Source organism: Pelodiscus sinensis, chromosome 6, assembly GCF_049634645.1.
Source record: "Pelodiscus sinensis isolate JC-2024 chromosome 6, ASM4963464v1, whole genome shotgun sequence".
Taxonomy (NCBI): domain Eukaryota; kingdom Metazoa; phylum Chordata; order Testudines; family Trionychidae; genus Pelodiscus; species Pelodiscus sinensis.
This window is the reverse complement of record NC_134716.1, coordinates 66,767,129-66,794,363: the sequence shown is the minus strand read 5'-3', so window position 1 is coordinate 66,794,363 and position 27,235 is coordinate 66,767,129. Positions and strand designations below refer to the sequence as shown.

At 42.3% G+C, this 27,235-nt stretch overlaps 1 protein-coding gene across 3 annotated transcripts; it reads right to left on the bottom strand.

Moving 5' to 3' along the window:
* Window positions 1–102: 102 nt before the first annotated feature.
* NUDT12 (nudix hydrolase 12) lies at window positions 103–18,159 on the bottom strand. Of its 3 annotated transcripts, none has more exons than XM_006116119.4 (7): window positions 17,969–18,159; window positions 14,789–15,002; window positions 10,678–11,258; window positions 8,560–8,727; window positions 6,732–6,845; window positions 3,880–4,079; window positions 103–455 (listed from the first exon to the last, which is right to left on the bottom strand). In XM_006116119.4, the coding sequence occupies exons 2-7, from the start codon at window positions 14,992–14,994 to the stop codon at window positions 345–347; spliced, it is 1,380 nt and encodes a 459-aa protein (XP_006116181.2). In that variant the 5' UTR covers window positions 14,995–15,002; window positions 17,969–18,159; the 3' UTR covers window positions 103–344. The 3 variants fall into 3 exon arrangements, with proteins under 3 accessions (XP_006116181.2, XP_075788167.1, XP_006116180.2); XM_075932052.1 differs by having other exon boundaries at window positions 17,901–18,158; XM_006116118.4 differs by lacking the exon at window positions 17,969–18,159 and adding an exon at window positions 17,505–17,947.
* Between the last annotated feature and the right edge of the window lie 9,076 nt (window positions 18,160–27,235).

Here is a 27,235-nt window from a genome sequence, read left to right as displayed (position 1 = left end):
ATGTCTCAAACAAAAAAAAAAAAAGCAGATCCAGATGAGGTCAGACAAGTGCTGGGAAATAAAAGGAGGTACAGTGAAGTGCAAAATCACCTATTACAAAAATTCCTGAAAAATAACAATTTAATGTTGACTTTTTTTGGTTTGGGGTAATCAGTGGGTCACTGGCGCACTCCAACACATTTCTGAAAGGAATCACTGAGTGCAGGTATGTATCAGGAGCCAAATGACAAACTCAAGAACAACTGTGGTCACACACCTTAGTAAATAACCAGTTATTTCTAATGTATTTACATTAGCAGTCACTGGAAACAGTAATTTAACACAAATAAATCAGTTCCTTGCATTTAAAGGTTAGCATTCATTCCAATCCAGTGTTTTATCAACTGGTGTGCAATAGCTTGACTCGGTGGCAAAAGGAAAGAATGCTGGTTTCCTTTAATGAGAACGTCCACAACCTGCAATAGATACAGATTTTGTGTTGGTAAATTTATCTTATAAACACATGGAATGCAAATTTTATAAATATAGGAATTTCCAAACTGGAGCGATTTTGTGGTCCTCTCCATCTACATTATCATTTCTCTGATGGCCATTACCAGATGCTTCAGAGGTGCAAGAGATCAGTAGGAAGGTTTTTTAACCTGTCAAGTAGTAAGTGAATTATGCACTAAAGCCTGCAAACTCACTCTTGTAATACCTTCTAATGTAAGTGTATACACTTTCATTAACCATATACATGTTTAACCTTTTTGTGAAGCTGATTGCTAAGGCATGAATCACCAGATGGCACTGTTACACTAACCTAAAAGTCCTTTTTCTTTGTGTGTGAACAAGCTTTTAGTTTGAGAAGAAAATCTTGTTTATTTTTCTGATGCAGATTTTTGGGGATCTGTGGCAGACACCATTGGAATTGAATAGCTAATTAAATCGTAGCGGCAGAGTTGCTCCCTGAAAAGCAAGCATTAGTGTTTATAGTAGGGATCACCTTCATGCTATTTGTGATCATCTCTGTTCAAAACATGCATATACTGTTTAAAATAAACAAGTTGCTCTAAGAATATTCCTAAACTCCATGCTACTGATGTCTCTCTCAATGGGAAACTGACTTGCAAAGCTCCAGTATTTGAAATTTCTCTGCAGATAGGTGACACAGTTAAGATATTGGACTAACGGTCTCACAGGGCAATGTATTTATTAAAAAGCATTTCCTTTCATAAATTGTAAATGTTTTCTATTTTTATGAATATTGCCCCTGGTTCTGTATTATGAAATAGTGAAGAGGAGCTCCTGATTTAACTTTTCTACATCATTCATTATTTTATACTTCTACATGCCCTCTCTATTAGTGATATTAAGAAGCAGTTATTGGCTAATTGAGTAGTTGATAGAATTTTTATCGACTACTTGATTAGATAATAAGAGAAGGCAGCCCAGCTTGTACCGGGACCCACCCCCACTGCGGCTCTGCAGTTTAAATGTAGTAAGAGCCTGGCTGTCTGCCCGCCTGATCCTTGTACATTTAAACTGCAGAGCCGCAGTCGGGGTAGATCCCAGATGCAGTGCAAACCAGGCTTCCTGTCTGACTGGAGCAGCCCCTGTCCCTGGCCAGCTTGGGCCATGGCAGACAGGGGCTGCTTCTGGAACAGACTCCCCTGCCATCCCCTCCACACTGCTACCTCTGATAGAGGGAGGGAAGGAAGCGCAGGGACAGGGAAGGAAGCAGCACTATGGATATGGCGCTGGGGTGCAACAAAGAGGGGGGGGAAATGTGAGTAGCGGACTAACCAATAAGCCTACGTGCTTACATACCTACTCTCTACCATGTTCTCTTTTATTCCAACTTCTCCTCACAGCAAAGTCTTTTTATGCTTCCAATTATTTTCTCTGCTTCTCTTAGTACCACTTTTTTTTTCATTCCAGTTGAAGATATCTCTCTGATACATAGAGTGGCATTATAATTTTTTAAATTAATTTTCTATTTCATTATTTTTTCTACCAATGGGTGTGGGGTTGATCGTCAATGGAGACTGAAAAGATGTTTCCATTGAATTCTCTGCAACGATTACTGGGTCTTTGGTCAAATTTAATTTAAAACCCAGAAATGTGTACATCTAGTTAAAATTGTGTCTTCCAATGTGCATTACCTTCTCATTACAGTAAGATGCACAACAGAGGGATGTTAAAAGTTGGCTAAACAGATAACTGTGGAACTACTGAAAATTTCAGTAGCTATATTGTTACACACTTTATACTCTTCAGTATAAAGCTTAAATAAGTAGCAAAACCTCCTCTTCAGGAGCCAGGGCAGCAGCGGGCAGCCCTGCCTGCCTAGCTCCTGGGAAGGAGGCTTTGCTGCTCTGCTCCACCAACGCTGCCTCCCTGGGAGCCGGCTGAGTTTAACTGACACCATTAACCAATAAGCATCAGCTTATCAGTTAAACAGTTAGTCGGTTACTCTAACATCCATAGCACAAAGTACCCTCACTTCATGCTATGAACATATCTGCAGTATTTTAAAATTAGTTTTTGATAGATTCTTTCAAATTAAGGACAAGATATTGTCACAGAAGCGATGGATTCTGTGACTTTCAGAGACTTTCACTTGAGTCCTGTGCCCTGAGGTGGCCCTGGACTGTCAGCCCCTTCCAGGTAGTCAGGTGCCCCTATTATTTTTAATAGGCTTCTATGAATTTTTGCTTATTGCTCAAGACTTGTATCTAAGGCAGCAGCAAGGGAAGGGGTACACATGGGAAGCTGGCTTAAAAGCTGCTCCCCTCCTCTCCCAAACCCTAACCCTTCTCCCCTCCCCCGTGGAGATGGTGCTGGGAAAACCAGCTCCTGCTTTCCCTGCACTTGCTGTCTCTCTCTAAGAGCGGCAGCGGAGGGAAGCGACTAGTTGAGCCACTACTTGACTACGTGATAAGCATATACTTGAGCAGTCGACTAGTCACTTACATCCTTACTTCAGACAGTGAAAAATTACATAATAAAAACAGACCATAGATATGAGGAAGATGGAATTGAAAGCAATATGAAAGTAGAAAACAATGCACACATCTTTCCCCTTAACTTCTATTTTTAAGGTTTTACATGGAGTAATATGGCCTGGTGCCACTTTTACTGTCAGTGAATGAAGTTTTTGTTATTTATAGAACATCACAGACACACATTTGCTTTCAATATAGAAGACAAGGACCCCACCCCAAAGAACTTGCAGTTTAAAGTATATATAAATATATACATATATAATAATATAATGCTAACCAACAGAAAAGGTAGGAGAAGCAATTCAGCAACAACAAAATCCTCATGTATTTGTTTTATATTTGTTTAAAATTCCTTCAACAGAGTTTGTCATTAGTTTTTTAGTTTTACCCATTTAGACTATGATCCTGAAGTGTGCTGCACAGTAAACTGCAGATCAGGGGTTTACAACTGTATAAAAAATGCCAAAAAAACAACAAATCCTTTTCTGTCTCTCAAAAATAAAAAATATTTCTAATATTTTTAAAAAGAAAAAGCCTAAAAATGAATGCTGGTTAACATTTTGTATCTAGATGTATGAAAAATCTGAAGAAATAAATGGAAAGGAATTAGAATAACCAACAGATTCTTCCCCAAGAGAAGCACTGAATAATTAACCATGGCAAGAATGTGTTGTAATAGGCTTGCAGTTTGCACAGAATTACCATGCAGTCTTTTATGAGCCAACCTTTCACTGGCTGTGTGTAATTTACAATTACAAAAATAATCACTGTATGATGTAAGGCATATAAGCACTTATTCAACTTGCTGAAAAAGAGTGCATCCCTATTGTACACTAGAACAGATACAGTCACAGAACAATCAATAAGAGAAAGAAATTAAATTGAACTTTACCTGTTCTCTAGTGAACCAACGGGCATCCTCTATTTCATTCTTGTCAACTCTAATTTCTGTAGATATTGCAACAGCTAAGCAGCCAATCATTAAGGAGGAGGGCATTGGCCATGGTTGACAAGAGACATACTGAACATGACCAATTTTGACTCCACTCTCCTCCTCTACTTCTCTTCGAACAGCATCTTCTATTGTTTCCCCTAATCAAACAGGGCAAAGAACAAGCATCCGATGAAAATTCTCCCAGCAAGAATTATATTTTGTGCTTTGAAGTGACTCAAAAGAATTAAAACTGCCTTGAACATTTATCTACAGGGTTGCAGCTCCCAGATTAAGACACAGATCTGAAGTGTGAGAAGCCGAAGCACAATAAAAGAAAGGCGGGCACCAAAGCAACATTTTCAAAATGAATAAAAATAACATAAAAATTATAAAAATATCAGAATACCAATCATAATGTATATTTTCTATGTATAGGTACCATTACTCCTTGAAATTACTATGAGACATATATAGAAAATAACATACTTTACTTCAAATTAACTTTGAAACAAGTAATAATTTGCTAACAAGTAAATAATTTTGTTAGCTTTAACTTAAGATTTCCACTATGACTATAACAGTGTGAAAAGTTAGTTTAAAAATTAACTAACTCTTTCAAAATATGTCATTCAACAGTAAAAAGATGGTGGATATTCAACTACACTCACACCCATGCCTACATTACCCACTCATACACATTCTTCATCTCTTCAAGGAGTTCTCTTTGCACCTCATAACATATAAAGAAACAAAAATACCACACACTAAATTTCTCTCTCTCAAATTGTAATGCAGAACTTAACTCCACCTGCATGAACATTAATATTTATTCACTGTGGACTTATGTACAGTGCATGAGTTTATAATACATTATTTGTATAGTGAAAGCTTTGTTATCCATCACTCTTTTAATTGGAAAACTTTGTAAACCAGCACTGTCCCCACCACAATCCTGTTGCATCTTCAGGCGTGTGTGCCTGACTCTTGCCTGTCCAGCCAGCTGTTACGAGGCTTCTGACAGCAGCACTGTCAGCCAGTATCAGCAGCAGCTGCCTTCTTCCCTTCAGCCTGCCTCAAGCTGCTGGGAGTCGGATCTGCCAGTAGAGGGTGGGGACACAGCAATAAGCGTTGTTATCTGGCACATTCAATTAACCAGTAACACCTATTCTCCATGAGTGTCAGACAACAAAGCTTTCGGTGTACATGGGTAACGTTTGAGGCCAGTTAATTTTCTTACCTTCTCGCTCTTATTTTTGAAAATCTTGGTCTACAAACTTCAGAAGTCTAGTATCCTATATATTTCCCATATAAGAAGGAGTTTTGTTCAGCAAAAGGATGAGCTGCCAGGTATGACTAAAACATGAATAAATGTCACCTTTATTTTGTAAAAGCTCAAGTGCAAAGAAATACACCACCCTTCTGCCAAACGCAATGGTGATGAGTACCATTTGGTACAGTAATATAAAACTCAGGATTCTCTCTCTTATGTCTTGACAGTGCCTCTTGCTCCTTTTCTTCTGTGGATAATAACCAATTATTTTCTTCCTGCTTTGCTTTAGATATGCAAGTGCCATCTCCCCTGCCCGAATTAACATATTGTAACACAGATATTATGGTTACGTAACTCCTGATCTTTTTCTGAAATTCTATCATTAAAGGCTCCTTAAAGTAGATAACCTAGAAGTCAACATAGTGTCTTATCTGCAGCTATTTCCAAAATTTCCTTCTCTGAAGTTTAAATTGGATCTGCAGTTACTGGAATTTCTCTCATACAGATCTCAATATACTCTGCATCATCTGGGTTTTCTGTTCTGACTAGAAAGAGACTAGCTCATTAATGCAGAAGGTTGTGTTTAAACAACTGGGCATTTCACTGCCAGGTAAGAGGCAGTCCTTTCATAGTCATTTCATAATTAATAAAATGTTGGCTAACGTACATAGATAAAAGGGGAAGACAGGACAAGTGAGGGAAAAAAAATCTTAACTTTTTCAAATTCTTATTTTATCTGAACTGGTTCATTCAATCATACAACAGAAATCAGTCACACAGAGAATTTTTGGATCTAGCTATGCATTATGATTCCTTTAGTGAATAAAACAAATTAGTGTGTTTCATGAAATAATTTTTGCTCCTTTTCCACACAAAGGAATGTCACTACAACAAACTACATTTAAATTACACTTAAGGATAGTGACAAAAACCAAGCAATTCAATATTATGCCATAATCTCTGCTCCTAACATGTGCAGTCAAGCACCCTTCTTCTCCCCTGCTGTTCATTTGTACTAAAAACTTCACAGTAATGAATGAGTGGTTTATTTCTACTGAATTAGACAATAAAGGAGAAGTTTCAGCTGAAAGGGATGCCGACAAGCTGAAACTCTCAGGTGTGTAAAAATGTTGCACTCTTTATAATTATGTTATTACCTGAAACTATTATTGCTGAAAACAATAATTTAGGCCTTGATTCTGCAAACACTTTAGCACATGCTAAATTGTAAGCATGAGAAGTCCTGATTACTTGAATTTTAGTTTCTTCCTGGCCAAATATATTCTCAGAAATACCATCAGGGGAAAGGAAACAAATCCATAATAAGTAAGGTGGGTGGAATATTTATTATAAAACACATATAATAAATACTATGCACATTTACTTGACCTAATGTTGATCAAATTCCTGACATGCTTTTCAAAGTATAGTACTGTTTAAAATCAGGAAAATCCTTTTGATAAACTCCAGGCAATTTCAAGGGTAAGTTGGGACAGAAATACAAAATAGATTGTCACTAAAGCCATGAAGAAAATCTCACCAGGCTCTACAAATCCAGCAAGGCAGGTAAATAAGCCAGGAGGAAACCTCTTCTGCCTGCCTAAAAGGCACTGGTTCCCATCTGGATGAAGGACTTGCATTATCACTACAGGATCTGGAATGTACGTAAAAGAAATATATTAATATTTAACTTTTCGCAGGCTCAAAATATAGTAATAAATTGCAGACATATATAATCTTTTTTTAATATTCAGCGTATAAATACAGATATAGCACATTTAAGAGCTTAAAATTCCAATTCTGAAGATACCCCCAATAGGATGACCATATTTCCCTATGCTGAAAACATATTGAAATGAGGGATGTTAAATTTAGATTAACTGACTAACTGAATAGTTGATACAATTTGCATTGACTATTTGATTGGACTATAAGGGTACCTCTCCCAGGGCTGTTGTTATGCTTCAAAGACGAAAGCACTGTGGGAAGCATGGCCAGCGGGGGACTCAAGCAGTCCCCCAATGGCCCCGTGATCCACGCAGCATTTCAAAGTGGCAGCGCCACGTGGAGCCCGGGGTCAACTGCGGACTCTCCTGCTGATCCTGGGCTCCACACGGTGCTGTCACTTTGAAGTACCCTCTTTTCTTCCCCCCACTTTGCTGCCTCTTTCTAATAGAGGCAGCTACGGGTGAGAAAGTGACTAGTGTGTTAACTATTTCAGTTCATCTCATGCAAGTACTACAGTGCAATTGCTTTATTGTGAAATGTAAATGTATATTTTTTTACATAACTGCACTGAAAAACAAAACTTTAGAGCTTATAAGTCCACTCAGTCCTACTTCTTGTTCAGCCAACTGCTGAGATAATGCTCCCCACTTCTTATTTACAGTTGTCATCAGAAAGTGAGAACAGACATTTGCATGGGACTTTTGTAGCCAGCATTGCTTATTTGTGCACCAGATATGCTAAATATTCATATATCCCTTCTTGATTCAGCCATAGTTCCAGAGGACATGCTTCCATGCGGATGACTCTCGTTAAATGACTAAACTACTTGGGGACGAATTGTATGTCTATTGGCTCTGTTTATGGATTTAAATTGTAACAAGGAGGATTTAAGTTAGACATTAGGCAAATTTTCCTAATTGTAAGGGCAGTTAAGCACCGGAACAAATTACCTGAGGAGCTTGTGGAATCTCTGTTATTGGATGTTTTAAAGAACAAGTTAGACAAACAGCTATAGAGGATGGTGGTGGACTATTCAGAGGTGGGGAATATTTTCTGGTTGGATGCTACCCACCAACAGAATTAGTTGGGGGCCACACACAAGTGAGAAGCAAAAAACCAAAAACAAAGAAAGCCCCAAACCCTCATTAACCTAGCCCCTCAGAAGAAAACAAAACAAAACTCTTACAACAGACCTGGTTACCAAATGAGAAGAAACTCCCTCCCCCCCGCCACCACCACAAAACAAAACAAAACACACCCACAAAACAAGCCTAAATAGATACCTATCACTCACTCTTGACTCAGGACACTGAAGCTCCTCTCGCGTGCTGGCTTGGACCTTTCCCCAGCAGCGGGAAGAGCCAGTACTTGTGTTCCAGATCCATGGGCAGACTTGCTATAGGACTGGATCACAAGTGCTGGCTCACCCAGCTGCAGGGGGAGGCCCCAAGGAGTGAATCAAAGAAAGCAGGGGGCCGGATCCAACCCGTGGGCCCTGGGTTCCTCACCTGTGATCTGGATAATACTTAAGCCTGCCTCAGTGCAGGGTACTGGCCTAGATGGCCTATCAAGGTCCTTTCCAATCCTACGTTTCTGATTCTACGATACAAGACAATTATTTATTTTTATGATATTCTTACCAATTCTTGGGTATGATGTATTGTGAACACCTTGGAGGCTAGGACAATCTTCTTTTAAACAAGTCTTTTTGTAGCCTCCTTCTTCAATCTTGGTTGAGCTGCCACATGTTGGGCAGAATTGGTATCGGTTATGCCATGCTAGCACAGATCTGGCCTGGGCTACTATGCCTTTAAAATAATGTATCAAAATGATAGAGTCACATAAAATCAAACTACAAATCTTTTAAAATATATAGCATAAGAATATTCTTGTAATTCAACAGGAAAATCAAACTAATAGCACAACTCAAAATGTTCTCTTGATAATCTCATATTATTCCAATTCCCCTATATGTTTTCCCTTTGTAATTATGTTAACTTGAGGCCTGCATTGTTCTGAATCCTGTGCAGTTAATTACACGAGTGCAGGATATAACAGCTTAACGATAATTGTAACTGTGTTCTGCCTTCTGTGGTCCCTAGATGGCACCAACATTAGGTTTCCAGCCACCAGCTGGGGGAAGATCCACATCTCTCTCCCTCCAGATGGAAGATTAAGGCTGCACAGCTCCCTGATTTACACTGCAATATCCTAAGAAGCTGTTTTGACTAAAGGCCAACACTTGTGCTTTGCTTTCTCTTCAAGTGGCTATGAACAATGTTATTACTAACAGCTATAAGAGATTTTTCTAGGCACGTGCATTTATTCTTAAGATAAAAGTATTAGAGAAAGAACATAAAGAAAACATTATACAACAGTCTTATGGGGCCCTACTAGTCCAGACATTCCAATCCTTGGTTGGGGCCCAACATGGATATATGGTCCTGTTGTTTGCTGGTTCAGAAAGATAGTCCTGAATCAATTTAAACTCAGTCTATTTATAGTAAAAGCTCTTTGTCGGCTGATTTCTGGAAAATCCAATCTGATCTACTACAGGCAGTCCCCGGATTACGTACAAGATAGGGACTGTAGGTTTGTTCTTAAGTTGAATTTGTATGTAAGTCGGAACTGGTACATATTGTAGGGGAAACTGTAGCCAAACATTTCTCCAGAGCTCAGTTTTATTCTCCCACACCTCACTTCCCTCAGTCCTTTCTTCTCAAGCTGAGGTGTCTGCTGAGAAAAGCCGCTCCGCATCTCCCTGGTCTGCTGGGGAGGCGCTAGCTTCGTGTCTCCCTGGTCTGCTGGGGGGAAGCAGCTAGTGCACGGTTGCCTCACCCCGTTTGTAAGTAGGGATCCGATGTAAGTCGGATCCATGTAACCCGGGGACTGCCTGTATATGAAAAATCTTCCCAGGGATAGCACTTCTCTGGGGATATTTATAATTAAGTAATTTACCTTAATCATCCCCTACTGTTTTTAGTTCCTGATGAAGCAGTAGTAACCCTCCCCACATAGAAGTAAAACTCCTGGGGCCACAGTGTTATATAAACCATTCATAAACTTAAACACAATATATTCCCCACAGATATTGCATACACTTGGAATATTATTGCCTGGTTTTGCACACATTATTATCTTTCACCTGTGTAGGCAAATTTTTGTACAAGCAGTGGCAGCTAGTGACAAAGTCTGGTCATGGATCTATATATATCCCTGGAAAAAACACAATTTGCCTGTATTACAGCAGCTCCCCAAGTGGCGAACGGTCGAGTTACAACCGTTTGCACTTACGACCAAAGCTCCCATGGAGCGGTCATAAAGGTGGTCCCCGAGTTACAAACGTGACCCGCGCTTACAAACAGTGCAGTTGTGTGTAACTCAGTGGGGTCCAAGTTACGAATGGATCGAGCTACGGCCAAGTGTTTGGTCCGTAACTCATTCGTAACTCGGGGAGAGGCTGTAGTTGGCCAGCTTTCTTTTCTTTTTAAAATTGAAATTTCTATAAAAAACTTTGCACCTTTTATTTGAGGATCTCAACACGTACTACAAACAAAAAAAAACTCTCTTGTGTGAAAAACATATATTATTACAGATTATTATAGGCATACAAACTGGGCAAGGATTTGCTGAAGATCAAGCAACTAAACAGTAGGATAGGAGCAAAAATAGGCACCAACAGCGGAGTCCTTCCATGGACTTGATCCCACACTTTCCTGTCTGGATAGTTGCTAAAAGTTATATTTTGGACACCTTACCAGCTTCTCTTTCAGGCAACTGCAGCAATGCAGGCATCGGAGGATGAAGAAAATAACAGTCTTCATGTTTCTGTTTAAACTGTTCAGCAAAGGTGGCATCTATGCTAAGGGCAAACCAAGCAACCAGTCCATCATCTTCATCTTCCTTCAGAACTCTTCCATTCAGAGAAGCCAACTGAAGTTCTACTCCAAGAAATATCAAGGTGACTTCTTCAGTTTGACTCATGTATTCCTTTACATCCTTGTGGCACAGTCTGCAAAGCCTGACTTCAGGCTGCTGATAACTATCTTCACCACCACCCAAAGTGACCAAAGGGCTTAAATTTGAGAAAAGGATGTATATTGTAGCTGGATGATTTTGTTTTCTGTTTAACCATTTAGAATCTGTTCTTTTATCACTTCTTCTATCCAGAAGTGTCCTGCTAAAATAATTTTCATATTCTCTTACATAATTTGGCAGAAAAAAAGGCTTCTGCCCACCTTTAACATTTTCTAGTAAATTGGCTATATGCTTATACCCCCAAAATTTAGCAATATCCAGTGCAGTCTGGCTTGATTTATTGACAATGGACCTGTCACACCTATAAATAGAAAAGAAAAATGATGGTTACCATAGTGACTGTGATTCTGTAAAAGTCTTGCTGGACGACATTTTCATTGTAAGTCACATCCATATCACCACTTAGCTTTGGGGACCTTTAGGAAAGCAGTCCCAACTGAGGCCATGCATGTATTCTTTCACAGCACTGAACATTTAGAAATGTGATGATAAAATGACCATATGGTCCCAACACTTTCACTTCCTCTTGCTAAATACAAGTGCCAGGGTCTTAGATTCCAAGGCAAGAAGGGACTACTGTGATCATCTAGTTTGACTGTCTGTATAACAGACACAGAACTTCAATAATAATTCCTATAGTATAAGGAATTACTTTAAGAAAAACGTCCAAATATGATTTAAACATTGTCAGGATGAAGAATCCACCATGGCACGGTAAACTGTTTTAATGCTTTATTACCCTCATTGTTAAAAATGTATACCTTATTTCCAGTTTCAATTTGTCTAGCTCCTGAATTGTGTTACCCCTTTCTCTGCTAGATTAAAGAGCCCCTGTGAAATATTTATTCACCCTGTAGATACTTGCAGACAGTAATCAAGTCACCCTGTAACATTCTTTGTTAAGCTAAACTAACTGAGCTCTCTGAGTCTGTGAAGGCAGGTTTTTCTAATCCTTTACTTACACATCTCTGAAGCCTCTCTAATTTATCAACTACCTTCTTGAATTGGGCAGAGATTTCTAACAATGGTTGCAGGAATGCCATGTACAGAGGTAAAACAATGTCTCTGTTCCTACTGGTGTCACATGACAGTAGGATTTGGAGATAATTCTCTCATATTTTATAACTACCTAATTAACTTTAATGGAATACAATATTAGAAATTAAAGACGTTTTGGATCAAAACCCTAGAAATTGTTCCAGGCCTGGAAAGAACAGGTTTCCCTGCAGAAGGGGAAGAAGTAAGGCACACGGACCACATGACCCTTTCATACCTTTGGCTCTGAATGTTCAGTTCTGCAAGAGGGAGCTCATGAAGCTGTACTGGGTGATGCTTTCTAGAAGGATCTCAAAGGTACCAAAAGACACACCAGAAGTGAGAATATGCGGAGGCAAAACTATCAAAGAATAATCAGGAAAATATACTGGTAGCAAAACATTTCTACTTTTAAGAAAATATTTTTGTTTTTAATCACTCTCCATTTCTTGTCTAATTCATTCAATGGAACTAGATTTCAGCCTTATGGACATCACAATTCACTAACTTGGAAACAAGAGGCAAAGGCTCTGGATGCTCGGTCTTCAAGCCGTTTTGGGAGATCTGCCGAATGAGCATTTTAAAATCATGCTTTGGGAGATTAACTGATCCACATAAGCATCTTTCTTTTTCATAGCTGTCCACAAAATGAAAGAGCTGGAAAAAAAACTGCTATAAGGCATATATTTAACTATTTATAGAAAAAATCAGAATACCTAGTAGTACTTGCTATCATGGGATTTCAGCACATATAATCTGTTTCAGACTAGGGGAAAAAAGATCACAAAAATAAATAATTGAGTCAACCATACAATTTGATAGTGAATTTTCCTTTTCCAATTAGGATTACTTGATCATTTAGAGACAAATTCTGTATCACTGACATGGCCTCCGAATGAGAAGTAGAAAGGCGCTCCCCACACTCCCCTCGCACACCAGAACTTAGGAGAGCCTAACCTAGTAGAAATGAGGGGTTCAGTGGGAGAGGGCTGCCCAGGAGTGGACTGGGGGTGTGTTATGGCTCAATTCCCCAATGTGACAATCCGAGTGCAGAGATGGGGGGCCAGTTAGAATAAACTCTGCAAAACAAGTCTTTGTGACTCCCAGAGACAAACTTGTTTGATCTCAGGCCCCCTGAGATCCAAAAAGACACTGATTTCTTGCTGCCACCACCCAAGTGACTAAAAGAAAATATTAAATGATTTTCCAATATACATGATTTTCCAGGGAAGAGATCCTTTGGGAATCCTTTCGCCAAAGCAAAGCTCTCCCCTCAACTTCCATTTTGCTTGGAGTTGGAAAAACAAACAGAGGGAATCTGCAGTGAACAGTGGACTCTGTACAGTAACTAGGCACGTAACCTTAAGGACACAACAGTCAACCAATATCGGTTAATCAAAACAAAACTACTGTTGTAAGCATAGTAAATGACTAGGTGTTAGCTAGCTATGAAGTGACATAGACTCAGAGAAAATCACTGGGCATAATCCTTATTTACAAAAGAGAAAAAAAAATTAGCCAGCTCAGTCATGATTTCCAAACCCCCAAACAAAGAAAACAATAAACCTTGATGAACTAACTAAACTTTTCCCTACTTACACATTTCAAGAAGTCCGTTCTTGGAGAAAGAACCCATCTCCCTCAATACCTGGGAGAAACTGCTCTGATCTTAAACAGGCACCACCCCTGCTGCTCTTATTGGCTGCAATTATGGCCAGAGTAGTGGTGGAAAAGCCTCCAGGTAGCACTTTGATGCACTGCAATTTACCCCATCTGTGAGTGAGGGGGTAGAGGAAAAGCAGAACGTGGAGCCACTTCCTCCCCTGCCAGGCAGAGTTCAAGGGTCAGATCTGGCCCAGCTTACCTGACACTAGCCTGCAAGGTTCATGCCTTCCCCCTGCAGTGGGGATCAGGTGCTAGTGGTTAGTGCCTGTATCAGCTCCCTGAAGCAGGGAGCAGGGGGAAGCTACAAGCCTCGGGGCCGGATCCAGGCAAGCCAGGGGTCATATCTGGCCCCCAGGATATAGGTTCACCCCCAGAATATTAGCAGACATATCTAGCTCTACCATGTTTTACTTCAAGGCAGACAACACAATATACAATCTAGTCAGTCTTTGATATTGATTTGTTGGGCTGACATGATAGGAAGATAGTAAGTGGTCTTCCTGTCTCCTGAAAAGCTACACTTGTAAAAGAAGTAAGGCAGTGGTACACTGAGGGAAGAGTTGAACCAACTGAAAAGTAAGTGCCAAATGATAAAGCAAAGAAATGTAGCACTAAGTAGCATTAAGATCCTCTAATAAAAGGTCTGGCACAGTACTGTCCTAACTCAGTTGCCAGTGAGAACAGTACTAGCAATGTAGCATTGAGAAATGTAAGTGAAAATACCACAGAAATACTGAGATACTAGACAACAACTGTGCCAAGAAAGCCACTGAAACAGAACTATTTGCACTATAATGCAAAAGCAGGCTCTGTACTAATGTTAAAGCTCTGAGGAAAAAAAAGTAACTGGAATATTTAGATTTATTCAATTTAATATACTGAACTTATACATGCAAGGGGAGGTGAGCAATGACCAGTTTAGGGCATGGTTCATGCTCTACCCTGTTACTGCTATTCTCAAGAATGAAAATAACCTTAAGAGACAGGAGAGTTCCACCAATATGAGTGAGACCCCAACAAAAAAGGTAATTTCAGAAAAGAATAATGTTCATATGGATCTGTGTACAGTGATAGGAAAGACAGGAAGGGCCTAAGTAGATCCTATGTAAAGGATCCTCTTATCTTTCTTACCCTTTTTCAAGAAGAATCTGCACAATCTCGAAGCGGCCATTTCTCGCAGCATACATCAAGGCTGTCCAACCATTCTCAGCAGCTTCATTGATAAGGGATGGAGACTGACTACACAGTGCTGTCAACCTGACCTTGTCTCCAGTAGCAGCAAAATTGTGTAGCTGAGAAATCATTTGCTGCTTGGGGCTCCTTTCAGTGTTTGTCATTGTTTTAGCTGTGTTAAAAAAAGAAGAAACAGGTCTGAAAACATTTCTGAACAAAATTTGGATTTTGTATTTTTTTTTAAAAAGAACACTGTTATATAACAATGGAACTCTGCCAGAATTATCACCACGAAAAATGATACAACCATAAAAATGTTATTTTAAGAAACATTATGAAAGTGATAGATAATAAATATCTTAACACTGCTACTTTAATCCATGATGCGCACACATCTTGAATATCCCTTGCATTTCTGGTGGCCCTATTTAAAAAAAGATATATTGGTGTTGGAAAAAATCACAGAAGAGCAACAAAAATGGTCAGATGCATGCAACAGCTTCCATCTGAGGCAATTTATCAAGTGTGGGGCTGTTAGTTTTAGAAGACATAACCAAGTGGGGCTATGGTAGGTCTATAAAATTCTGAATGGTATGGAGAAAGTGAATATCAAAGTGTTATTTACCCCTTCACATAACACAAGAACTAAGGGTCACCGGAAATCAATAGGTGTCAGGTTTAAAATAAATGTAATAAGTTAGGGATGTTAGATCTAATTTAACTGAATAATCATGTAACCACACCAAATCCTATCGGTTACACAATTATTCTATAGTCCCTTGGGGCAGGGCCAGCAACCAGTGTGCTCCCAGCCACACTCTCCCTGAGAGTGGAGGAACCCTAAGCAAGCAGGGACTGCTTGACTCTCTGCTGCTCTTCTGCCTTTTCAATGTAGTAAGAGCCACGGGTGGCTCTTACATTGTAAAAACAGAGGCGCAGTGGGGATAGCAAGTGCCCCATCCCACTCTTTATCGACTACTCGATTAGTTGATTAATTGAAATTTAACATCCCTAGACTAGAGGCGCCTCTACCTGCAGGGCATGTGAGGGTGGAGGGTATATCCCAGAAGCCATCAGGTGGGTGAGGGAAACAGGGCAGGAGGCTACGGATCCACATGCACAAGTTAGTCAGAGAGATTGAACCATTTCACTCAGAGGTTGTCCCCTTTATTTAGGTCATCAGGTCATTTTGGAAGCTTGCATGATCACTGCCTCATTTTGAACATGTAGGACTTATGTATTATACGTTTATTTGTCTGTCAGTTAGTTCAAGAATTCCTAAATGGTAAGAGCTAGAACCACTAAATTCAGTATTCAGCTTCCTCTTATCATAACTTAAACCAATGTAAGGGTTTGGTGGTGCCATAAAAATGGGATGTTCATGGAATAGAATTGCTTCTCATAAAACCATAGGGTGCGTCTAGACTGCAAGATTTTGCGCAAAAACTTGCCAGCTGTCTACACTGGCCGCTTGAATTTGCGCAAGAGCACTGACTTTGTAATGTACAAAATCAGTGCTTCTTGTGCAAATACTTTCACACTCCCGCTCGGGAAAAAGCCCTCTTGCGCAAGAATACTTGTGCAAGAGGGCCAGTGTAGACAGGGAAGAACTGTTTTGCACAAAAAAGCCCCGATGGCTAAAATGGTGATTGGGGCTGTCTTGCGCAAAATCGCGTCTAGACTGACCATGGATGCTTTTGCGCAACAGCACTTTTTGTGCAAAAGCATCTGTGCCAATCTAGACGCGCTTTTGCGAAAATACTTGTAATGGAAAAACTTTTCTGTTAAAGTATTTCCGCAATATCATGCCAGTCTAGATGCAGCCATACAGAAAAGAGAGAACCAGACAGGTGAAAAGGCTGGCTGGGGTGCAACTATCTCCTCTGGGACTGCCCCAGCCTCCCAACCCCCATGGCTTAGAGTTCCTCCACTCTCGGGGAGAGCGGGGCTGGGAGCACACTGGTTGCTGGCCCTGCCCCAAGGGACTATAGAATAATTGTGTAACTGATAGGATTTGGTGTGGTTACATGATTATTCAGTTAAATTAGATCTAACATCCCTAACTTTATTACATTTGTTTGAACGTCTCTGCCTCGCCTCAATTCATATAGGGACATTGCTGGCTGTTTCTCATCATTCCCTGATGAAGGGTAAGTGCATACTTTGTTGCACTCTTCATCTGGCTGGGGAGCACAGGGAGCAGATGAATCTGGACCTGCCCCAGCCAGAGGCTGCACCCCTGCACCCCTTCCCGACTATGGCCTGCTAGAGTTATAGGGGCCATGGAGAGGTGCTTCTTACCTGGCACCAAGCAGTGAGAGAGAGCTGAGGGCTCTCTTCCCAGATCAGCCTGCATACTGAACCCCTCATCCCGAGGCCCATTCTAAAGCAATGATTTAAATGAAGAAAAACAAACTTTTTTTTGAATTATGGACCTGAGCAACACTGAGGGGAGAGAGGGAGGGAGGGAGTGTTTGTGTGCAAGAGTGTAATAAAGTTTCTGCCTCAGATTTACCAATAAGGTAAATCGGTTACATATTACATGAATATAATAAAGATAAGAATTATTTGTAGTCTTTACTATTTTCTTTTTTTAAATAAGTACTTTCATTGACACATTAAAAGGCTCAATTCTATGACAGATCACAGATGCTCCATTCTCCTGGATACCTACGGTGAACTATAATGGACACACTGGTGCTTGTTTCTTTTCAAGAAATTGCAGCCTATAAAACACGTGGCAAGATCAACCTCTGCGCTCCAGTAAAGTATTTCTGGGCACGTGTCTGCAGCAGCCAGGCCGCTGTGCGCGGTGACCAGAGCAGAAGCCACCTAAGGGAACCGGCAGGCTCCGAGCTCACAGGAGCCGGGGACGGAGCGCTGCCCGCGCTTGCAGAGGCCCGGGACTGCACGGCTCAGCGGCGGGCGCCGGGCTGGGAGCACGAGCAGGGCAGGAGAAGAGGCGCTGAGGCAGGAGGCTCAGCGCGGGCCCGGGAGGCGGGGAAACACGCTGGGCGCGCGGCGATGACTCTGGGACCTGCCCGAGCTGGACAAACCCCGGCCCCGTTACCGTGGTGGAGCCGGGCGCAGCGGCACGCGGACAACCCCAGCCACAGCCTAGCGAGAAACAAACGTTACCGCCTGCTTCCGGTAGGTCGCCGCGGAAGCACCATGTACTTCCGGCGGATGTGCGCACTGCATCCCGGGAGCAGTAGTTGGCGCTGGCCTGCTCGTGGGAGGTCTTGCCTTGCGCGCGTGTCGCGGATTCGCTTCAGGCGCCCGCACGGGATTGGTGCATGCTGCGGCGCGGCGTTTCTGCGCGCTTCCGCTGGCAAGCCCTGTCACGTGGGTAGAAGGACGCACCTAAGCTGGGGCTGGTAGAAGGCGCCTGTCTCGCAGCAGCGCCGCCTTTGTCGTCAAGTCACGTGACTCAGGCAGCCCAGTCATGTCTTGGGTGAATACAGAGGCTAGTCTGCACTGGCCTGATCTTGCGCAAAAACTCTTTAGTGCACAAGAGAGTCTACACTGGCATGTGCTTTTGCACAGGAGCATCCTTGCCAGTGTAGACTCTCTCTTGCACAAGAAAGCTCCCCATTGGCTCTGTGCTCCCTGTGCTCTTAGCTTTTGAAATGTACAAAAGCAGAAAGCAGGGGGCCAGCGGGGGACTGCTTGAGTCCTCTTCTGGTTCTATGCTCTTCATGCTCTTTGCTTTTGCTTCAAAAGCAAAGCACTCAGGGACTGCTTGAGTCTCCTGCTGGCCCTGTGCACCCTGCAGCGCTTTCTCCTTTGAAATGTAGCAAGAGCCAGTGCTGCTTTTGCTACATTTCAAAGGTGGAGGTGCCCTTATCAGTTAATTGAATAATTGATCCAAATTCTATCGATTATTTGATTAGTTCATTAATCTAAATTTAACATCCTTAGTACTACCCTTTTCTAGTCATCCTAGCCATTCAGATAATTAAATTGCCTGTAAAGGGTTTTAAACCCAAAAACAGTGGTTGCCTGAGAATCTTCAGGAAGTGTCGGCATGGAGCCAGGAGACCCAATGGGAAGAGAATGTGAAATTTGAGTTGAAACAGGTTCTGCATGCTTCAGTCTTTTGTGAAAGCAGAGCAAGAGGTGGGAGAGATGAGTTAATTAGGAACATGGCATGAATTTCCCAGCAATATCGATACCTAAGAAAAGGACTGATCCTTGGAACAACAGATAAGAAAGTATATAAGGAACGTTTAAATAGGTGTGATCAAGTTACTTGCTTTAATTTTGGGTTTGGTGGAACACCTCTGTGCTGATTTATGTACACTGACCCCCCTCCCTTAACATTTAAAATGAATTGCAGGGAAGCAGTGATCTGTGCTTTTAATCTGCCTTTTTTCAGTTGCTCTGTAACACCTAGCACTAAGTATGCTTTACCAAATACAGGCAGTCCCCGGGTTACGTACAAGATAGGGACTGTAGGTTTGTTCTTAAGTTGAATCTGCATGTAAGTCGGAACTGGCATCCAGATTCAGCCGCTGCTGAAACTGATCAGTTTCAACAGCGGCTGAATCTGGACGCCAGTTCTGACTTACATACAGATTCAACTTAAGAACCCCAGGCATCCCCAAGTCAGCTGCTGCTGAAACTGATCAGCGGCTGATTCCAGGAAGCCCGGGGCTTCCTGTAGTCAGCCACTGGTCAGTTTCAGCAGCGGCTGACTTGGGGATGCCTGGGGCAGAGCAGCTGGGGTGCTGCTGGGTTGGTCCAGTAGCGCCGCTGCTCCTCGGCGCTACTGGACCAACCCAGCAGCACCCAAGCTGCTCTGCCCCAGGCGTCCTGATTCAGCTGCTGCTGAATCTGACCAGCAGTGGCTGAATCAGGAGCCTGGGGCAGAACAGCTGGGGTGCTGCCCGGTTGGTCCAGTAGCGCCCAGAGCGGCGCTACGGGACCAACTGGCAGCGCCCCAGCTGCTGTACCACAGGTGTCTGGAGCAAAGCCACGGAGCACGGGGGCAGCGGGACAGCCCAGACGCGCCGTGGTTGTCCGCTGCCTGCGTGCTCCGCGGCTTTGGTCTGCTTTGCTCCCCCCACCCTCCTCCTGGTCTGCAGACCAGGGAGATGGGGGGGGGGGGGCAAAGCAGAGCCAAGCCGCGGAGCGCGCTGCCAGCTGCCAGCCCAGACGCGTCTGGGCTGTCAGCTGATCGCGCGCTCCGCAGCTTGGCTCTGCTTTGCCCCCTCGTCCCCCTGGTCTGCAGACCAGGGGGACGGGGGGACGGGGCAAAGCAGAGCCAAGCCGCGGAGCGCCCGGCCAGCTGACAGCCCAGACGCGTCTGGGCTGTCAGCTGATCGCGCGCTCCGCGGCTTGGCTCTGCTTGGCTCTGCTTTGCCCCCCCCCCCCGTCCCCCTGGTCTGTAGAAGTAAGAGTGTCAGTGTCATACCATACCATGCCAGAGTTCTGTGCTGCTGCTGGTAATGGTTCCGCTTCAAAGCAGATGCTGCTGTACAGGTGATCAGCTATGAAGGCAATGCTACTACCAGTAGCAGTGCAGAGTAAGGGTAGTAATAACACTCCCGACTACAATAACTTTGCAAATCACTATAAGTCAGGGATGGGCAAGATAGGGTCTGTGGGCTAGATCCAGGCCACCAAAGCATTTGATTCAGCCCATAGCTGCCCTGGTGCTCCCCTGCCTCCATGCCAATCACAACCTGGGAATGGGGGAGTGCATGAGGGCTCCTTCCCCTGCCAGGAGTGCATGGTGTCTAGAGGGAACCACCAACTGTTCAAAATGGCTGGCAGTTCCGTCTAGGCGCTGTGTGCCCCTGGCAGCCTGGGGACAGTGGGAGAGTGCTAGATCTCCTACCCCCGCCAGGAGCGAGCCTTTTTTCTGTCTGAAGCTCCTCCCATTGGGGGGAGGGTGGTTCACGACCACTGTCAGAATTAATGAAGTGGTCCCCCTGCAAAAATTATTGCCCACCCCTGCTATAAGTCCTTTTATGGGGATCAGGACCCCTAGAATTGCAATACTATGACATTTCAGATTTAAAATAGCTGAAATCATGAAATTTGCATTTTTAAAAATTCTATGACTATGATATTGCTCAAAATGGGCTATGAATTTTGTAGGGCCCTACTTATAACTTTTACGGTAGAGGTTAGAGCACCCATCTGGGACCTGGGAGACATCAGGTCAATTCCCCCTTGTGTCTTACGGGAAGAAAAGAGGTTTGAATCTCCTGTTCCAATCCTAAAAGAGTGCTGTCACCAATGAGCTATGGATTATTCTGTTGAAGCTATTCCACTATTTAGAAATTATGAAAGAACCACTAGTGTAGGAGGACTGGACCCTATATTTCATACCTTGTAAGTGGTCATGCTAACCACAAGTGTACAGATTCATATTCTGTCTTTGTTTGGCCTAACAACTTAAGTATTTATCCCAGGAGCAACATCTGAACAGGAGAAATTAACAGTACCCAAATTAGAATAACCGTAGCTCCATGTTAGAGTATTCATCTGAGAAGTGGGGAGACAGCTCTAGTCAGGGGCGGATGAGAGTGCCGCGGGGCCCTGGGCAGCACCGCGGGGCCCTGGGCAGCAAAATTTCGCGCCCCCCCCCCTTGAAACAGCGCATGCGCTGTGGTGCCAAGGCGCATGCGCGGGGCCTCGGGAAGCGCGGGGTCCGGGGCAGCCGCCCCGCTCGCCCTGCCCTAAATCCGCCGCTGGCTCTAGTTCAAATCATTCCTCTCATCCGTCAGAGAAGGAAATGGAACCCAGGTTTCCTACACCCTGAATGAATACTTTAAGCATTGCGCTGAATGTTGCAAGACTGATACTATCTTCTCCTCTAGTTAGATTTTGAATGGGACTGGATCTGGCTTCTGAACATACCTGCAGCATTGGGCCCCTTAAATGAGATAAACACTCCTCTGACTATTTTTCCCTGTTTGTGGATTTCACTGATACTCAGTGAGGAGACACATATCCAGACACCTATGTTTTGCACAAAAAAATATGCAAATGAAGCAAAGCGTGGAATATTGTCACACCTCATTTGCGTAATTAATTAGGCTCCATTTTTGCACAAGAGGCTTTTGCTCAAAAAGGAGCCATCTACACAGATCCTTTCTGTGCAAAAACCCCCTCTTGCGCAAGAGCTGTTCTTCCTGAAAAAAATGTGGAAGAACAACTCTTGCAAAAGAGGTTTTTTTTGTGCAAATATGGAGCCTAATTAATTATGCAAATGAGGTGCACCGATATTCCACTCTTTGCCTCATTTGCATTTTTTTGCGCCAAATGGGGGCAGTGTAGACATAACTCTAGAGCGAGACAGCAGTACACATAGCCAAGGCTAGATATGTAAGCACCTAGGTCATTTTTACAATGGAAATTTAGGTGCCAAGTGAATTTAAGCCAGTGGTAGGCAATCTGTGGTCCAAGGGGCACATGTAGCCCATCAGGATTCTATGTGTGGCCTGTAAGACATTTTGTTTACTGTTGACCACACACAGGGCTGCCATATTCTTCTGGCTCCATCTGCATAGTTTTTTTTCCTACTGGTATTATTTGAGTGACATGTACATAAAGCAAGGGCACATGATTTGAGGTGTGTGCTGGCTGCTCACAACATTGAATGTAAGAGTCGTGCTTTCCCGCTTCCAACTGAAGGGATGCTACCGTTCAATTGACACACTCCGCAAATTCTCGGTACGTAAGCTACCCTATCTTGGGAGATTGTCTTGGTTACGACAATCTTGTGCCCAACTGAGATGAAGGAGGGTCACTCATGTGACCTAGTCACTAGAGTAGGTTGTGCTGGTTTAGGCACTTACAGGATTAGGTGGCAGCTGAGCAGGAATTTTGTCAAGTGCAATGGTATCTAAAACTGAGATTAAAGCATCTTGCCACACGTTACAAAGGACTAGTTGTAATTACAAAATTTATTCTTAAATAATTATTGAGTTAATTACAGAGCAGTATGTCCAGTTCCATGTGAATTGTTTAAATTGTCACTATAATGACTAGATTATATGCTTCATTATAAATGATTCAGTGAACATATTAAGTAGTTAAAAATGTATGCGTTTATTGTGTATTCTTTACATTTTGAAGCTGGACGTTGTCCTGAATTGTCCATTAGAGGTCATTTACATGTAAGCACACCAAGGATGAAACTCCCACAGAAAAAGCTGGAATGCTGTGCAATAAGTGCAATCAGTCAGTAAAGGAGTTGTGTGGGTTAAAGCACTCTCCTTCGTCAGGCAGCAGAAACTCTCAGGTTCCTTTGTGTTGCAAAGCAGTTGTGCAAAAGGAGGGTAAGCACTAGATGGGGCCATGTGGTCTTGATAAGCAGTCTTGGAACAGGGCCTCTTACCTGATGTCTCTGCAAGATGGAGTTGCTGAACAGGACTTGTACTTTTTATAAATAAAATTACTTGAAGAAAATATCTAACTCAGAAGCACTGATTTATGGGTCAAACCAGAAATTGATTTGCAAGGCACTGAATTCTGCTACTAGACAGTAAAGGGGCAGCAATATCAAACAAATACTGTAGTTTGGAATATTAGGCACAAGTTTAATAAGTGTTGGGTTGGTAATGTCCATTTTGGCTATACCTTTATTATGCCTTGTAGGTGGCAATTTGAAATAGCATTTGTGATGGGGGCATAGCTAAATGAACTCATACTTCAACACTCATTACTATATCTGAGACTACATATTGTTGCTCTTAAAATAGCTAATTGGTGTTCTTTTAGGGTACAAACAAACACTTAAAATCACTCAGTCATGTCAAAGGTAATTTTTATCTGAGACTTGAATTTATTTTAATATATGTTTTAGGATTTTTTGTTTTGCATGTGTATGCTAATATACTTATGTATATTAAACTACTTCATTATCTGTTTATTTCTACTTATAAATTAGTGTCATATTCTGGACCCCCATGGCAAAACCTGAATAAAATAGGTCATGGGCTATAAATCTATGTGGGAGCTGCCTCTGTGAAATCATGCTCCTGAAGAATTACTTATCAGAATTTGGTAGGCCCTATGAATCTCCTCCCTGATTCATAATTGCAGACCCACATCTTTATATCTCCTGTGGTCTACCTGAGCTCCTCTATTCTGTCTTGCTAAAGAGAACTGCCATGGAACAGTCTCTGAGTGATCTTTCTATGAACAATCTCTTCCCCCGGTTGAAATGAAAGGATCCGTGTCAATTGTATAGTCATTAAGAACCTTCCTTACTCATGGGGTAGGTAGCAGGATCTGGGTCTTAAATGATAAGCTTTTTCGCTTTTGCTCTTGGTTATGACCAGTATCCTAGCTGTTGTAAGAGTCCATGCAGAACAATAATACTATTTAGATAATTAATAATAATACTTCATTTTGTGGTGTATATAATAAATTAGCCACCATGATACATTAATGTACCTGAAATGGAGCAAAATTAACATCACTGGAAATATTTATTTTTGGTGTGTTTAAGTTAATTGATACAATAAATTCATCATTGAGCTGTTGTACACATTTTGTGTCAAAGTGACTGATTGATTTCTTCTGAATATTTATACTAAATAGCATGTCAGTGAGTTTATTGTATTTCAGTCCCTTTAGTGTAAAGTCTTAGAAAACTTACTGTAGCACTTCAGTTACTATGTTCAAATTAAGGGTGCATCTACACAGCAGAGCTTAATTTGAAATAAGCTAAGCAAATTGAGCTCCATCAATTGTGTAGCAAATTTCGAAATACAGGCAGTATCCGAGTTACGCGGATCCAACTTCTGTCGGATCTGCACTTACGAACGCGGCTTTCTCGCCCCGGAGTTCGCAGGCAGCGGGACCGCCCAGAGCGCAGCGGTCCCGCCACCTCGACCTCCGGGGCGAGAAAAGCTGCTCCAGGTGTCCCTGGTCTGCTGGGGACCGTCTCCAGCAGACCAGGGACACCTGGAGCAAAGCCGGGAAGGCGGAGGGGTCCCGTGCCTCTGAGGCTTTGCTCTGGCAAAGCCGGGGAGGCGCGGGACTCTGCCGCCACTGCGGCTTTGCTCCCGGTGCCTCTGGTCTGCTGGGGACCGTCTCCAGCAGACCAGGGACACCCGGAGCAAAGCCGCAGCGGCGGCGGGGTCCTGCGCCTCTGAGGCTTTGCCAGAGCAAAGCCTCAGAGGCGCGGCACCCCGCCGCCACTGCGGCTTTGCTCCCCATGTCCCTCGTCTGTTGGGGGGGGAGAGGCGCAGCTAGTGCGCCCCCCCCCAGCAGACCAGGCTTTTGTTGTGGACCCTGGGGTAGAGCAGCTGGGGTGCTGCCGGGTTGGTCTGCAGGGACCTACCTGGCAGCCCAGCTGTTCTGTCCCAGGCTCCAGATTCAGCCGCTGTTGAAACTGATCAGTGGCTGATTCCAGGAAGCTGGGGGCAGAGCAATTCCGGCTCCAGCTTCCTGTAGTCAGCCCCTGGTCAGTTTCAGCAGCAGCGGCTGAATCTGGAGCCAGTTCCGATTTACATACAAATTCAACTTAAGAACAAACCTATAGTCCCTATCTTGTACGTAACCCGGGGACTGCCTGTAGCTTATTTTGAAATTGAGAGTGTCTACACAGCACTTATTCTGAAACAGAGCCCTCTTCCTCTGACTTCCCTTACTCCTTGTACAATGAGGGTTACAGGAGTCAGAGTAAGAAGTCCTCCAGCTTCACAATATTTTGACATTATTTCAAAATAACTGCCGGCTGTGTAGATGCGGACTGTTATTTCAAAATATCGCTAATTATTTTGAAAAAATGTTTCTGTGTATACATACCAAGTCACTATATTTCATCCAAATACTATACCCACACTAAGCTCAGATTTTCCACTTTTTTCATTTGATACCTTTAATTGTTTATATTTAATGAGGGTTGAAAATATTTAATTATGTGTGTATGCTCCAAACTCCAATTTTTAAAAATATATATATGTACACATACACACTATTATTCAAGACATGGAAAATCAAAATTATCTACTAACTGTAATGAATTGTAGGAGATATCAGATTCTGTTCTCTGGCTATGTAACCATCTCTGCACTTTTGGTTCTGTGTTGCATCCAAACCAGAAGGATCCTTTTTCCTGGGTCTAACTGGACATGTTCTATGATGATAGAAATATTGCAAAAATGGCTAGTTTGATTTCCTACACTACAAATCCTAGACTCTATACTTAATCCAGATGCAAACTGCATCCTCCTTTTCTCTCTAGTTGTTAATATTTCCAGACAGTTTTAATTATTATATAGTATATCTTTGACTGCACATGCAAGCAGAGTACCTTTTCTTTCTTATTTTTCTTAATATGTATCTTTTGATCTCCTATGCTTTTGCCTTTAAATTTGACTTGGTTGTGATTGCAACATCTAATCTTTCACCTAGAGACACACAAAGCCATTCCTTTTGAGAGCAGTGAGTGCTAAGTGTATTCTCTAAATTGGCTGGCAGGGAACGTTGCCCAGGCAATGCATTCAGTGACCCGCTGCTGAGTGAGTATCTGCAATGCACATTAATTCCTCCAACCTGGAAGTTGAGAGCTATGAGTCTTCTATAGTCTGCAATGCATGGAATCCATGCCTGTTGCACTGTAGGGACAGATGATTTAATATTTAAAACCACAGGGATTTTACTTTGCTTTTCTATTTTTATGTATTGGTTAATTTATTATTAGAGAATAGAAATGAGTTTCTGAATCACAGGGAATATTACAGAAGCAAATGTGGGAATGTATGACTGGAAATTACTTTTTAAAAAGGATTTTCTTCATGCTGATCATACTGTATCTGGTAGCCTGAGAGCTTTGCTATATTATCTTCTAGTACCCCAGAGTCAGAGAAATTATGGAGAGAAAGTGTATGTCCGCTATTAGTGCAGTGAGGAAAAAATACACACAAGTGGGTAGAACATATTTGTTTTATAAATAAAGAGTTTTTTTTCAACAAATTATGTGATGTTTCTGATTATGTAGATTCAAGGTTGTTATTGGAAGCATCCAAAATGTGATATTTGTCTAACAAATAAAAATAAAACCAAGAGAAAAAGAAAAGAAATGGATAGCTCACATTCTAGCTAGAATAAACAACAGGCATTTACCTACCTCCCTTCCCCCCCCCCCTCCATCCCCCTTCTGTTCTGAAATTTGATTTGTCCTTTTCATATGTGTTAATTTTTTTAAATTGTATCCTTTGGTATATATGGTTGTGACAATTTTCTTCCACTATTTGATCTGAGGAAGTGGGTCAGGCCCACGAAAGCTCATCACATATTAAACCATCTTGTTAGTCTTTAAAGTGCTATACAGTCCTGTTTTTTGTTTCAGCTGCACCAGAATAACACAGCTACATTTCTATCACTATTCTAGCTAGAATAGAGTCTCAGAGTTAGTCAGATTACAGACAAAAATAA